Source organism: Lupinus angustifolius, unplaced genomic scaffold, assembly GCF_001865875.1.
Source record: "Lupinus angustifolius cultivar Tanjil unplaced genomic scaffold, LupAngTanjil_v1.0 Scaffold_9_166, whole genome shotgun sequence".
Classification (NCBI taxonomy): Eukaryota; Viridiplantae; Streptophyta; class Magnoliopsida; order Fabales; family Fabaceae; genus Lupinus; species Lupinus angustifolius.
In genome coordinates this window covers 3,909-20,152 of record NW_017718263.1, presented here as the reverse complement: position 1 = coordinate 20,152, position 16,244 = coordinate 3,909, and the positions used below count along the sequence as shown (strand labels likewise).

Here is a 16,244-nt window from a genome sequence, read left to right as displayed (position 1 = left end):
TGTAATTTACAAACACATTATCCAATTACAACACTTAGCAAATGACAAGAAATCAAAGAAACTATTCAATGGTTTGACTCCCTTCCTACCGATAAAGAAAACGTTTCTTTCGGCGTAGCCCCAGCCAAAGAATCTCTCGTTCTTTCCTTTTCTTACACTCTAAGCTATGAAGAAACACACAATCTCTACTGGTGATACGACACCAAGAGATTCCCTTTACAACAATTTATTCAAGAATTACAAGAGTAAAATTAAGCTATTCCTAAGCTCAAATACAACAAGAAGGCTTTACTCTAATGCACATCTAACACAAACTCATGTGAAATGACAAGTATTAGTTATGAAAACAGAAGTTACAGAATCATAAACTTCATGAAAAACGCATCAAAATATGCATGAACATGTGAGGGAAAACATGAGAGATTATAACATGAAATGCACTCAATCCTAAAGCAAGGAATCTCTCATTTCTAAACTCACTAATGCACTTAACAAATAGATGCAACAATTAACACGTAGAATGCTCTAACTCTCTAATAAATGCAACATGCAACTTATGAGATTAATTCTGAAAACGCAGTTTATAAAGAATCAGTCCAGAACCCCAGATAATCGATTAAATGCCTTCTTAATCGATTAACGGGACTAAAAATCATAACTGATTCTGTTTTTCAGTTTTTCAGTTTCAACAACTTAAAAATCAGTTAGGTTAATCGATTAACGTAAAGCCTTAATCGATTAACTGCATTTCAAAAACGTGTTCCAGTAGCAACCACTTTTCACAGCAGTTGGGTTAATCGATTAAAGGTATGGTTAATCGATTAACAGTAAATAAAATGTGTATTTTAAAATACAAAACATCAAATACGTTATGCACTTAGATGATACATGTTTAACACTTAGTTTTATGCCTAGAATGCACATATACATGTATTTATGTAATGCATGAACATATTATGAAATGAACATATCTCATGGATGAAATGATTTAAAAGATATATGCATATGAGACATGTATTAGGTGCCCTAAGCCTTCGACTCAACTTAAACTAGAATCTAGTCTAAGCCTAGTACCAAATAAAAGACTTAAGCACGTTGATTTGTTGGTGATCTTCAAGCACTTTTAGGCACAAGTTGTCCTCATCAAAACCATGACGTTCAAGGAGAGCTTTCCAAAGTGTTCCTCTTGACATGCACACTTTCAATTTCCGGTTCAGATAAAATTGTCTCTAGTACGAGAATATATGTGGGAAAGCAAAAACAATTAGTGAAGGAACAACTATAGGGTGTATAACTTTTCTTAGCCCTCAATATAATTGTTATACATAGTAGAAGATAATACTAAATGAGTGCAAATATAATTTATTAAGATAATCAATTGACATTACAGATTTCCTGGTAGAAAGAGAAATTGAACGAAATGTTATATATATAAATATAATTACATAATAATATCAAATTAATATCCATATATTTCTTCCATGAACTTTAATATTTCAAACATTATTAGTATTACCTATGATTGATGAAAAAACTTTTTTCGATTTCCTTACTTTCATGTCCTATTTTTTCTCCAATTTATAGGTGAAGTACATCAAATCCAATTAAATTAGATATCATTTTATTTTTTATTCAATTTTTAATTTTGTATGTGAGCGGTGAATCAGAAAATATTTGTTTTCATCTATTAATATTTTGATTTGGCTTCCAATCATTGGAAATAAATTTTTTATTTTAAAATGAGATATTATGAATAAATGATAATGTATCCTATATTACAAACACAAATTATTCACATTTTCTGATGTTTTATAAAAAAATTACCATTTTCACGGATTAAAATATAAATGGCCTTTAAACAAGTATTATTTTTAAATATATAGAGATAATAGGCTAAAAAAAATTTGGTGATCCCATAGAAAAATAATAATTCATTATAGATTAACCACACTTCAATTTCATAATTGTTTAGAAATAGTTTCAAGTTTGAAATATTAAATTACAATAAGTTTTCTATCAACAAATGTTGGTTCAAGTGGTATATGCTTGATTCCTTTTAAGCAAGGTTTTGGGTTTGATCTTGTGGATGGAAAAAATATCCGATAGGAGAGTTAGCCCTACATATCTATGGATATTCCCGGTCGAACATGATTGCCTCCAGTGCGAAAATACAAGTGAGAAACCAAAAAAATTACAAAAGTTTTCTAATAATCATCTCAGATGTTTATTTATGCTAGCTTGGCAACTAATATATATATATATATATATATATATATATGTGTGTGTGTGTGTGTGTGTGGAGTAAGAGAAATAGAAGATTATTTCATAATAAAAATGTTGGGAATAATTCTATTGAGGAAAAATCAAATTTGATATTTAACAAAAAAAATGAAAAGCAAAATCCCATAGTTTAGTGATAAGGAATTTCTTCAGAGCATTCAAGTTATAAAGGAAATGATTTTTAATTATTACTTTCTCGTCGTTTTAGAAAATTATAATGAGTGAAAAACTCTATTTCTTGGATAGCTTTGAAAAAAAAGAAAAAAAGAAAATTTGACTTGAGTATTAAACTATTAGTTTTTATCTTTTTGCTTACACTCAAATGATGTCTTCATGATACTCATTGAAACTCTCATTTTCTTCAATTTGTATTTTGATAAATATGTAAAGTGTAATTTGTGTAGACTTCTAAAAATTATAAATAATGAATAAGTTTTTCGCATGTGTAAATATTGATATTGCTTATAATATTATGACTTCATTTGATATTTTGATAAATATGTGAAGTGTAATTTGTGTAGACTTCTAAAAATTATAAATAATAAATAAGTTTCTTTACATGTTGATATTGTATATAATATTATGACTTGTGTATTAAACTATTAGTTTTTATCCTTTTACTTACACTCCAATGATGTCTTCATGAAAGTACTCATTGGAGCTAACATTTTTCTTCAATTTGTATTTTGATAAATATGTGAAGTGTAATTTGTGTAGACTTCTAAAAAATATAAATAATGAATAAGTTTTTTTTACATGTGTAAATGTTAATATTACTTATAATATTATGATTTTATTTGAGTTTGTAATGATTTATACTTACAAAATAAATTATGAGGATCATTAATTGTCTTTGTCAATATAACACCTTAATTTGGATAATAATATACGAGCGGAAACATGTCCATAAACAAAGAATTCTATAGTATTAAACTTTCCTGGATGTATATGAATAACACCTCAAATATAAAAATGAAGTAAAATATCATTAACTTAACTTCACATAATAAACTGGACTTCATCTAAAGAGGATAAGAACAAAGTCTTAAAATACCCTCAAACAAATAAATGTGTTCATAGAACATACAAGATAAAATTAGCAAATAAAAATAAGCTATCATCTATGATAGTGGCTTGTTTGCGGTTCTACCATATGGTACTCAGTCATTTCTTAGAAGACCCTAGAAATGTCAAAGACCTAAGTATAGTGAGATAAAAATATAAGTAACACCATAATGACAAAACCTTTGAAAATATGACATTTCTAGCTGTAACAAGTATAGAAAATCTTCGTAAGGAACAACAAAATAGAAATTAAAATCTTTTCACTTAATTTTATATTCTACCTCATTACACATAACTTAAATAGAAATAAGAGAAATATAAATATGACACATAATAACACGTCAATCAATTTGCATATAGGATTAATCGCCTCAAACTCTTAGTCCATGATTAAAAGTTTTTGCACACAACATGCCTGCTGGAGGTGCCTGCCCCTCACTTAGTGTCCCGAGTTCGTAAAAATGTCTTATCCCATTTCTGGGAATAAGCCTGCCTTCATGCGACTGAGAATTCGGTTGCCTATGCCCAGGCCAGTCAATAGATCTAGAGATTCCCTTCATCGCTTAACATAATTGGGTTATAGACCCCATTACAATAAACATAATGTTAGATATTTCCTGATGATTGGTGAAATACCAATCCTAGGATCTTGAATCTCATGATTCTCACAAATTATATAAAACAAGGATATAAAGTCATACCCGAACCCATGTTCTCTCATCTATTCCTTTGATATACCTTTTGAGAGAGTTTTGGTATGATGGTCTTCCTAAACCAAATCCTTAATTCATTTTGGGATCATCGTCTTCTCTCTGATGGAGACAAGTGAAAACTATTTGTGATTTGGTGTATTGAGGACCATAACATTCCTTATCCGTTAACTTATAGGGTTCTCATTATCCCCTATGGGGTGCCAGTAATTAGATCACTTATAATGTAACCTCGAAATTAAATAACTGATATCATTGTATTAAATATATCATGTCCACCTTAATTAGAAATTATAAATTTCTAACACATAATTGAATCACAAATCCTAGCAATAATCATCAAAGAACATATTTGGATGATTATAAGTAAATAAAGATAAAAACATCACATAACAAAATATAACATCATAATATTTTCAATATCCATATATAAAGAAAGCTAGGAACAAAATATATATATATATATTTCTTTAAAGGCCAATGTGAGAATATATGCTATTAATTTAGTGTAATGAAACATTAGCCTCTGTTGTATTATATATGTCTAAGGTTGTTCATCAAATACAAGTTTTGTTGAATGTTAAATATACCTATCAGTGTAACAATAATAAGACGCCTATATACCTATATCATGATTATCTAAGCTAACCTTCATTTGCTATAATTATAATAATAATAATAATAATAATAATAATAATATAGGTACCAACAATTATTCATAATGACTTAAATATACTACTAATTTTGTTTCCATGTTATAACATATAATTCAATTCAATAATTTGAAACATTCCTAACAGGGTGATCTAGTAGCAAAGGAATAGAATGGTACAATATGAATTTCACTATGGAATTAAGGAGACAAAACGCTAACCTCATAAAGATTCATAAACCTAAATCTTAATTAATTTGACAATGAACACCTACATCTATTTATATAAAATAAAGACAGTATGAAGACAATTATATGTAAAAATGCAGAAAAAAAAGTCATGAGTATTTTATTTGCAACAATTGATGATAAAACTATATACAAGAGAATTTGTAGTAAAATAAACTGTAAATAACATCTACCAATCTACCTTCAATTATTCTTTTTTCATGGAGTTTTAAGGGATTTTGGTGTTACATGATAATGAGATTATGTAGAAACCTTGTTCTTTCCCTTCCTAGTTTTCTTTTCTTTCTCTTGTGGCTACTAGGGTTTCCTTTTCTCCTTACTCTTATATATAAACTAATCTAATATCTTATTTACTATTAAATAATAACTCTATCTATTTTATTCTCTTAATTGATTATGATTATGTTATTCAAATCTTAAATATATTTTAAACTATTAGTCTATTACACAATTTATTCAACTAACACTAGGTATAAAAAAATCATATAACAATCATTTGATAAAAGCTCAAAATCATACACACTAATTGTCATCATAAAAAAAGGGAGATTGAAAGTGCAAAGTGTCAAGGATTGCATTAGCAAAGTTTTGATGAGGCCAAAGAATTAATTAAAGCTTGAAGATGACTCAACAATCAACCTGCCGAAAGCTCAAGTGGTGTCTTATTAGACTTAGGTTATAATTCTTTATTATCTTTTTAGAAGTCTAAGATGTTCGCCATAAATATTGAGTCTAGGTTAGGTAAACCTAGGTGTGAGTCTCACAAGACTTAATAAACTAATTAGTCCACTAAAATGAGACATCATCTAGAAATAGATGATAATTAGGTTCATGCATTTGAATACATTGATTTTGTACATTAAATATATTATATTTTGGAAATCATGTATTGCATGAGCAAATATCATATAAGTAGTTTACCATTTAATCATGTATTAAAAATACATTGGTTAATCGATTAACCCCATGACTTAATCGATTAATGTGAGTGTTTTCTGCTATTTCAACTGCATAACTGAAAAACCATTTTTAGAGGCAAAATCTGTTTTGTATAAATACTAGCTAATTACAGAAACAGCTAAGAAGAAAAAAGAGAGAGAAAAACACAGAGAAAAGATATAGATCATCATTGTTAGAATTTATTAGACAATGTTGAATTAGGAGAAAGATTAGATCATGCTAAGGCTTTAGTTTACATATTCGTATTGCATGATTCTTTGAAAAGCTTTCTTGCATCATTCTTATGTTTCTTGAAAAGAAAAAGAGATAGTTCTTTATGATTGCATATTTTCAGAATCCTCATGCATGAACATTCATATTAGACTAGGACGTCTTGTGAGTTCTTGCTTAGTTTTTAGGCTTTGATCTTTATTGTAATATCCGACGAGTATTAAGTACTCATTCATAACTCAAAGCATTGTTAATTCAAGGATTGGGAAAATCCTAGCTGCGGTTAGGTAAGGTGTTCTTCACACAAAGACTTGGAGGTCTTGGGATAAAGAGCGATACCTTGGTTGAGGCCGAATCGCGTAAGAAAGGTTTTCTTGGGAGGCGGTTTTGGGAAAGGTCAAACCAAGGGTGACGAAGTTCTTTGGGTTCCAAGAAGGGAACGTTCAAGTTTGGTATTTGGAAGCGTGTATGTAACGTACATTGTGTTCTATAGTGAAGAAGGAAAATCTCCCAAATCAGAGGGGAGGACTAGATGTAGTTTTGCAGTGGACAACAAAATGAATCAGGATAAAATCCCTGCACAATCTTTTCTATCCCTTTCTCTTTTATATTTCAAGATGTTTTAATGCGAGTTTGAAGCTAATATTTTGCATGCTTGTTCTTTGCTATGTTCTTGTTAATCTTGCATAAAAGTATCTGTTGCATATCTGTTTGTGTGTTGGTTAATAACTGTGCAAGTTTCTGTTCTGATCATTCTGGTTCTGTTACTGGTTAATCGATTATGAACAATGCTTAATCGATTAACTGGCCCTTTTTCAGCAAGTGTGTAAAAACCCAAAAAGTGGAACTTGAGCTCCGCCACACCTACTCAACCCCCTTCTAGGTGTATTCCGCCACTGATAACACTATTTTATTCTCTTAATTAATTATGTTATTCAAATCTTAAATATATTTTAAACTATTAGTCTATTGCACAATTTATTCAACTAACACTAGGCACATAAAAAAATCATATAACAATCATTTCATAAAAGCTCAAAATCATACACACTCATTAACAATAACTCAATTTATTAATTATTATTTTGGGTGTTACAGTCAAACTTTACAACAGAAGTCATAAGATCATTGAGATTTTTATAAATCATTTAATATTGATAACACATGTATTTTTTGTACAAAAAATTTGTCCTTTGTATTTCAATGAGCAAAATAAGATTAAATTTAGATGTCAATTTCAACATTTTATTGTTGATATCGTTAGTCATTCATGTTTGAAAAACTCTCAACCATCTCAAAATTAAGTGTAACTTTAACAATATGAAAAAGTAAATTCATATTATTTACTTGATTGAGTTCTTTGTCTTATCTCAACTATTATGATATAGTTACTTCAGAATTTTCAGCAACAAAGATAACCATACAAAATTATATAGTACGGAAGAAGATAAATTTCTTGAAAATAACTGAATATTTTATCTTTAATTCAATTATCGATGAGTTTTTTTGATACACTAAGAGTTAAGATCCTTTATATAAATGTATATTTTTAACATCTTTAATTGTTGATTATTGTTACTTAGAATTTATATGATATTTTGAAATAATTATGTTTATTTCTTTATTATATATATTTTACTCATCTTAATTATAAATTGCAATTAAATATTGTTGTCTTCCTAAACTTTGCATCAAAATCTACCACTAATCTATGATTAGATGTAACTATTTAAACTCGATGTATCTATCATAATTTTGTGATTTTAATACTATTCCATTGTTTTTCATGTCTACTCTTGTATCTAATGCTTGTTTGGTATAACAACATAATGCACACCTTTAAGGTTTGAATATGTGCAATGAGATTTCTATATTTAAACTAGACCAAGAATATGTCATCTAGTAACATGTTAATTCTTGGAATGAAGTTAATTGAGCTACACATTGTAACTCTTAGTTTATTATGATTGATTAATTCATTTGTCAATGAATTTAGTATTTGTTAATTAAATCATTCATCTGTTTAGGCAACCAATTAGTAAATAGATAACAACGGGTGATAGGAAATTCATAAGAATAATCATTTTTATTACGCCATTATATATTGGATACTAGATATTGAATAGTAAAATCTAATCAGAGGTTCTTCATTGTCAATTCAAATTCGTCATATTTTACTCTTGTTTTTACTTTACTTTCATTAATTAAAATTTTCAACCAAAATCCGTATTCATTCCATTTAAGTAGGTTTGCTAAATAATTTAATATCAATAAAGTCATCATGGATATGGTATTTTTATACTTCTTTTAATGATCAATTTGATTAAAATAACAATCAATTTGTCTTGTTGCAAGTTTTCATGGCAAGAAGAAAACGAAGTAATTTGGATATTTAGTCTTCCTTTGGAAGAGTAGAAAAAGAGGAGAAAGAGAATACTATCTTTCTATCATTTGGTTTGGGAGAGACTTTAAGAAGAGACAATGAAAAAGGCAGTATGACCCATCATATTTCTTTCTTCTCTCAAGTGAGGAGAAAATGAGAGGAGAAGAGTAATGAAGAAAAAACATTTCTTTCTCTCCTTTTTCTATTCAACCAAACAACATAAAAATCTACTTTGTTTATCATTTTTTTATTTCTTTTCATTCTCTTTATCATAATCATATATTTCTCTCTTCTCACTTTCTTCTCTTCATCCAAAGGAAGCATTAATGTTTTTTTTTTTTTGATAAGGAATGAGCTTCAACATTGTCAAATGTGAATACTTTGGTTTAAAAAGAAACGGTTAATAGTCATTCATCAATTATTCTAAAAAAATAAATAAAAATTGTGGCTCAAATAACTAATGGCATATATTTTTCAAGCATTTCTGACTTCAAACTAAACAGATAACAACTTTTTTTCTTCTTTGTGTATTCCCATTTTCTATATTAAATCATTATATTGGAGTCTGATATCATCAATTAGGTTTCTTATCTTTTCAACATCTTTTGTTACCCTTGTCAAAGGTTTGGCCCATGAAATGACTAATCAAATATCAAGCATCATGAGTCATATAACTAATCCCTTTATTGAAAATTACTCACTATATATTCATTATGTCCATCCCCCACATAATGGTTCAAACTTAAAAGCTTAATAGTTACTATGAAACATGTTAATAAGGTTATCAATAACAGATTTTAGTAGCAGTTTCGGAAATTTCGAAAAGGTTAATGTTTCGGTCTTTCAGATAATTGTGGATATCTGCAGTCGATACAATCTTGGTACAGCTTCGACGAATCTCAAAACTTTCACATATCAGTGTCATGGTCCCTTACATATAATTAAAACCTTGCAAGTTAAGATCTAAGAAATATATATATTAATTAATTTCATGTCCAAAGAGGTTCCCATGAACAACCCAAACTATTGTCATCTATGAAGCAGTTCATATCAATGTGTTGTTGAGGCTGAAGCAATTGCTGGTCCTGAGACTGAGTCATCTCCATGCAAATTAGTGCAACTAAATTGGTTTGTTGGCAGTGCATGTTGACTAGCTCAGCTTGTGCTTTGGCCAATTGTACTTGTAGCTCACTAACTTGTTTTTGAAGTTGGCATATTGCACCTGCACAACCATATACTGGGTCTCTGATTCTAGCATTTGCTTCATACACCATGCTGCTCACAGCATCTGCTCTCTGAGACTCTGGTAGTTCCTGAAAAGCAATGCCAATTTATTGTTGTTTTAACTCAATATACATTTTAACCTCTTGGTATAGGAATAAGAGAAATGAAGAAAGTTGGTGTTATCCAGGTTATGGATAAGGATCTGCTGTCCCTAAGCACCTTCCTAAGCATATCCCGAACAAATCAAAAAGTTATAAATATTTAAAAAATTTAATTGATATGATATATTTTAATTGGTTCGGGACAGACATGGGAACGTGCTTAGAGATAGCAGATCATTGTACACTGACATGTATCATTGACCTTAATAAAATTTACAAATGTAGACACTTAATTTTGACCTTAGATAATAAAGAGAATTCCAACTTTGGGGAGCACAAAAGAAAGTTAGAAAATATTGAAATTGATATTTACACTTTTAAAAATGATGTAATGTAAAAACAATAAAAACAATGAACCTTAATTGCATTAGGTGGAGTCTACTGCTTCAACTTAAGAGAATTTGATGAACTCAACATTTACCTTTATGTGATATGGGGTGTGAAATGTGATGTTATTTTAATTAATGTGAGAAAAAAGATTACTGATTTTATTATGTGCAATAAGGAAATAACTTAAAGGTAGGTTTCCAGAGTGAAAATGATGAGATAATTATCCATAACTTTGATGTGTCAGGAAGATAGAAAACAACCATCATGCCAATCAAGTAGGTGTGCTTCTTTCTATCTTTTCCTTCTACTTTTTGGACCAAAATCAATGATTTTGTTTCACTGAATTGATATGATAATTCAACTAATTTTTTTTTTTTCATTTTCTTTCAAGAATGTCTTCCCCTACATGATATTAAACAATATAAAGGGTTTAATGAATTATAGAAGGTGATGTTACCTGCAAGAACTTGATGATGTTGCTAGCTCCAAAGACTCTATGAGCAATGGTGAATTTGATTGGATCATTGGGAGGGAAATAAGGAGCCAATACACATTTCTCGACGCAGCGGCGGCGAAGGATCTTGCAGGCAGCACAAGGGCTGAGTACCACTGATGGAGGAGGAGAGGGTGGTGGAGGAAAGGGAGAAGGAGGAGATTGAGAAGGAGAAGGAAAAGGTGGTGAAGAAGAGGAAGAGGGAGGAGAGTTAGAGAGCATAGTTGGAATAAGAATTGGATTTGGTGGTGGTAGAGATGTGGTTTTTTTCACTTTGTGTTCCATGGTATTGACTATTGAGAGAGACAGGGGAATTAAAAAAAAACAGAGGATACAATAGAGATGGTAATGTTGTTGATGCTGGACAGAGCACATAAAACAGGGGATGTATGTATGAAGATATATATAGGCTAATGGGAAAGGACATTTTGGGGTTGGGTCATGAATCAAAGTGAATGATTTTATAATGCATATAAATAAGAATATGTTATATGGAAACAACAACAATAATAATAATAATAGCAATGTTATTAATATTATACCGGTCACCAAATCGGTTAGGATACTAATATAGTGATATAATAGTTTAATTGATGGTTTACTAATTAAATAGTATAGCGACGAAATTAGATATGCATATATAATATATTAACATTAATAAAAATCAAAACTCCTTTTTATTTTCATTAAAAAATTAAGTTTAAATAAAAATTCAACCGGTATGATCAGTACGATTCAATTGAAAACCAACCGGTATAACTAATTTTGGTCAGTTTTAACTGATATGATTGTATGACTGGTATAATTATTGTATCATACCAGTATTGGGACCGATTCATCAGTTTAACGGCTGGACCGGCCGACACGAACCGGTTTTTACAACACTGAGTAAAAGTAGTGTTATTTTGGAGAAAGATATGTTGTCCCAAATACATCATTCCTAACCAATCAAAATATGACATGTCACTTAAAAAAATATTCATGACTTTTTCTATTTTTGCGTCATTTTGATTAGTTCAAGATCAGTTTGAGGATATATTTGGGGACAACAAATCACTATCCAAAGTTAAGAGCTAAAAATAAAACTACTCATAAGATAAATTTAGATATTTTTCGATCATTTTTCTCTTTATAATAACGAAGTAGTATTTTTGCGAGAAAACCCGTCTGTAAAATATGGAGAGTAGATGTTTATAAAGCATTATAAATAAATAATTATTATTTTAATTTTAATTTTGTACATAGTATAATATTCACAAATAAAGGTGGCTTTCACAATTTTTATTTCCATAAAGATATACTAGTTTAATGTATAAAGTAGGAGTAGAAAAGACATTTCTGTTTCTATTTTGTAAGGTGTATGGCTTAAGTAAAACACCATGAAACTTGGTTTTTATTTATAAAAAAACAAGAGTGGTGTTTTCTTTTTATTTTAATGACTTGAGATAAAATTGTAGAGGAAGCTGAGTAGAGAATAATATTCACAACAAAGGCAATTATTGTGAAATGTTGATGATCATTGCAAAGTAATAATAAGGAGGATGGTAAAAAATAGAAAGATGAAAGTGGTTAAGGCTGTGAAAATCGATGTAATAATGAAGTTGAAAGTTTGATTCTTTGATAAGGTCATATATTCCCTTTCCATATTATAGTACTGACTCTGCTACTTGGTATGGCTCATTAAAAGTGTAGTCCCGTACTTGAACATTAGTAAAAAACAATGACTATCAATGTCCGTTATTAAGTCAAAACGATGAGGACATACCAACTTATTTATATACAATAAACTAACTCAGTTGCATGCAAATGGACAAACAGTTAATACTAAATTTATCCATAAATAAACACTACTTTTTTTGCTATTAAAGACAAAAAAAGTACATTTACTTAAAAAAAAAAATCTAATATCTATACATAGTCAGTTTAAAGATTTATAAATAGTAACTACACCATTCATCCTTCATTTGAATTTTTTTGAAGAATCACTGATGATTAAATATCAATAATAAATGATATAGTGACTATTCATTCGATTAGTAGATAACACATGTTCTTTTATTGTAATTAAGGGTGTCAATATAGGCATTGCCCGCGGGCCTGCCCTCATTGCCCGCAAAAAATGCGGGCAGGACATGGTATTTTTGCCTATTAGCCCATATTGTCTGGCCCGTTTGCCCGCTTTATTAGTGGGCATTTTAAACGGGCTCCGTGGGCATTACATTCTACACTTTAAAATTTTAATCCAAGATTTTATAATTATTATTGCAGACTTGTTAGAGAGAATTATTATCTAATATGGTTAGAGATACATGTTTTGAATTATTATTACGGAGACTTTTAATTATTATGTAATGTGGTTATGTAAAATCTATTGATTTACTTAATAACTTAGTATTCACCAGTGTTGCTTTTTTAATGTAAACAGGAAAATGCCCGTGGGCCGCCCGTTAGCCCGTTTTAAAACGTGCAGGGCATGACTTTTTGTCCGTTAATCAATTGCGGGCATGCCCGGCCCGCTTAAATTATTACGGGCATTTGCGGGCGCGGGCTAAACGGGCCGGACGGCCCGTTTTGACACCCCTAATTGTAATGTATTTTCTTGGGTAGCGACATACTCTATACCATAGGTATTCCATCTAAAACCGAACATGTTTAAGTTGAAAATATCTAAGAATTGATAGCACATGAATTAGAAATGAGGGTGGCAAGAATTGAACTCACCACATGGTTACAAAATATGTATGCTTGAAGAGGTATGATTATATAAAATCATTACATCATTATTTATTTGAATTACTTTTTTGAAGAGTCAATAATGATTAAATATTAATAGTGAATGATATAATAATAATGTTGTTGGTGCAGCGGAAGCGATCGTTGTGCAATTTGCAATCAAATAATGCGCATAGAATAAATAGAAGAGAAGAAACAATAGAATTTGTTAACGAGGTTCGACCAATTGTGCTTACATCCCCGGGAGCGTTGAGCGGCTACCAAGATATTATTAAAGAATAAGGATTAGAAACCCTAACACACCCATGGACCCACTTGCCCATGAGGTGTTTCTATTTGGTACTTATATCTAGTGCACATTATAACAATGGACCTGAGTCCAATATATAACATTATATTCTATTCTATTCTAATGCTAAGCAATGTGGGACTTCATACCATAACATATTTCAAACATCCCCAACAATCTTCACCTTGATTGAAATAGACGAATATCTCGCTCTTTATGAAATCTAGACAATAATCTCCATCTTAGCGAATATATGACTCCACTTTGCTCAATGTTTAATTCTCTTTAACCGCTCCCCTACAGTATAGACTTTCTGAGTATCCTTGACATGTTACCAAGAGCCTAGCTCTCCAAACTTGTAGTGCAGCTTCATGTACCGCCATCAAATGGAACATGCCGCCTAGCCACCTATTGTTAGGAAGTCTTTCGATATATTGAAACCTCTACACCAAAGTTCACCAACAATCGTCCTCTTCAATACTCAGTCAAACTGAACCTTGGAGCTTCCTTGGAAAGCCTCCCTCGCTACCACCATTGTCTACTCCGACAATCCTAGTTCAAAAGAACTATCACACTCCACCATAAGGAGTATACCCATACACTTTGCGTCAATACTAACTAATATCTGTGTCACATCCTTGCATCTAAGCCAATGCCCATGTCATACCCCTTGCATCTCTACCAATGCTTGTGTTACAACTTGCATCAAAGTCAATGCTCATGTTACACCTTACATCAAAGTCACCCAACGCCTCTGTGCTTTTGTAGATCTGCTAACAATTAATATCATTCACTATGACGTCTCAGACACGCCATTAGGATATTCCACTTCTCATCTTAAATGAGAATGTTCTCTCAACGTCTAGAGAGATATTGTCAGCATCTGTCTCTTGGTCAAACTCAACATATGAGTCTTTATTTCCGCCTTGATCCTAACCCAATACATGAACTTATGGGGTTCTGGATCAATACATACATCGCCCACATCACAGTTCCGCCATGTTTCTTTCTTCTTCAACTCATCTACTCTATCATTGCCATTACCTTCGACGCACCTTGTCTAGCCAACACACATTCACCCTCTTTAGCCATTATCTGCTGTATAGGTTAAGAGCCATCCACCAATTGTTGGTGCAACGGAAGCGATCATTGCACAGCGTTGGCCACAAGCAATAAAATAATGTGCATAGAATAAACAAAAGAGAAAAAACAATAGCATTTGTTATCGGGGTTCGGCCAATTGTGCCTACGTCCCCGGGAGCGTTGAGCGGCTACCAAGATATTATTAGAGAATAAGGATTGCAAACCCTAGCACACTCATGGGCCCACTTGTCCATGATGTGTTTCTAGTTGGTGATTATATTTGGTGCACATTATAACAAGGGACCTGAGTCCAATATATAACATTGATATTTTACTCTATTCTAATGCTAAACAATATGAGACTTCATACAATAACATATTTCAAATATCCCTAACAAATGTAAATGGTAACTTCATACATTTTTTTTGTTATATATGTGACAAGCCCCTACACAAGAATGTTGAAAATTTGTCGTCTATTAACTTAATTTGTCGGTGCTCATGTAGTTTTAAGGTTCATAACATTTTTCCTACGAATTTGGACATTCAAGAAGCTATCGTTTTTAGAGTTGTAATATTTTCCTTTCATGCACGTGATATGTTACATTGCATTTGAATAAAATTTGATTTTGAGAGGGATACAAATCCTCCTCTTCCCAAATCTTGTCTTGTCCAATTAATTTTAATTATGTAATATTTTATTTTAAAAATATTCCCTTTTATTTATGTGTCACTTTTTAATTGGTGGAGACAAAGAAATAATACAAGTTTTGGGATAGGTGATCATGTTCATTTGAGAGCATGTGAATTCTAGAAGATCATTTTCAAAGTTAAGAAAACATGCCTATTATACTAAACAGTACTCGACAATCGAATGTGCCATTTGAAGATACGATTGAAATCATTTCTAAATAACATTGATACTACAAAAGATGATCTAACATAGCTAGAATCACAAGATCATAGCTCTATATTTCAAAATTCAAAGTCAACAAAAACGCGCATAATATTTTCTATATTCAACCCTTTTGGCTATTCATTTTTTTCTAATTCAACTCCCCAAACCTAGAATCAGTTTTGGATAATGATTAAGTACCTCTAAATTATCCTTCATACAGGTTAGGAAATCACTCACACAATAATATGGTTTTATAAAATAAATATAATGCGTTATTTTTACCCAATCAGGAGTCTTAAATAAGTATTCTCCCCGTAGCATTGTAAAAGTTTTGTTTACATGTGATTTTCTTATAATTCATTACATTTGAAAGTCATTTAATAATATGTTTTCTGGAATGTAACCCACAATGTTATACAAGTATATATATACAAAAAAAAGTATCAACAATGTATTGTCTAGTAGTGTAAAGCTCCGCTAGATTCTCATAATAATGAAAAGGTCAAGAGTTCAACTCTCGGGGA

General features: G+C 30.7%; 1 protein-coding gene across 2 annotated transcripts; it reads right to left on the bottom strand.

The window, feature by feature from the left end:
- Positions 1-9,371: 9,371 nt before the first annotated feature.
- Positions 9,372-11,106, bottom strand: LOC109337699 (LOB domain-containing protein 1-like). 2 transcript variants are annotated; one of them, XM_019574725.1, is made up of 3 exons: positions 11,036-11,104; positions 10,682-11,002; positions 9,372-9,822 (listed from the first exon to the last, which is right to left on the bottom strand). In XM_019574725.1, the coding sequence occupies exons 1-3, from the start codon at positions 11,090-11,092 to the stop codon at positions 9,499-9,501; spliced, it is 702 nt and encodes a 233-aa protein (XP_019430270.1). In that variant the 5' UTR covers positions 11,093-11,104; the 3' UTR covers positions 9,372-9,498. The 2 variants fall into 2 exon arrangements, with proteins under 2 accessions (XP_019430270.1, XP_019430269.1); XM_019574724.1 differs by having other exon boundaries at positions 10,682-11,106.
- Between the last annotated feature and the right edge of the window lie 5,138 nt (positions 11,107-16,244).

Coding starts and splice junctions, on each gene's coding strand:
- LOC109337699 (XM_019574724.1), bottom strand. CDS start 11,092: ATGTGCTCTGTCCAGCATCAACAACATTACCATCTCTATTGTATCCTC. Junction 9,823..10,681: donor ACATCATCAAGTTCTTGCAG/GTAACATCACCT, acceptor ATTGCTTTTCAG/GAACTACCAGAGTCTCAGAG.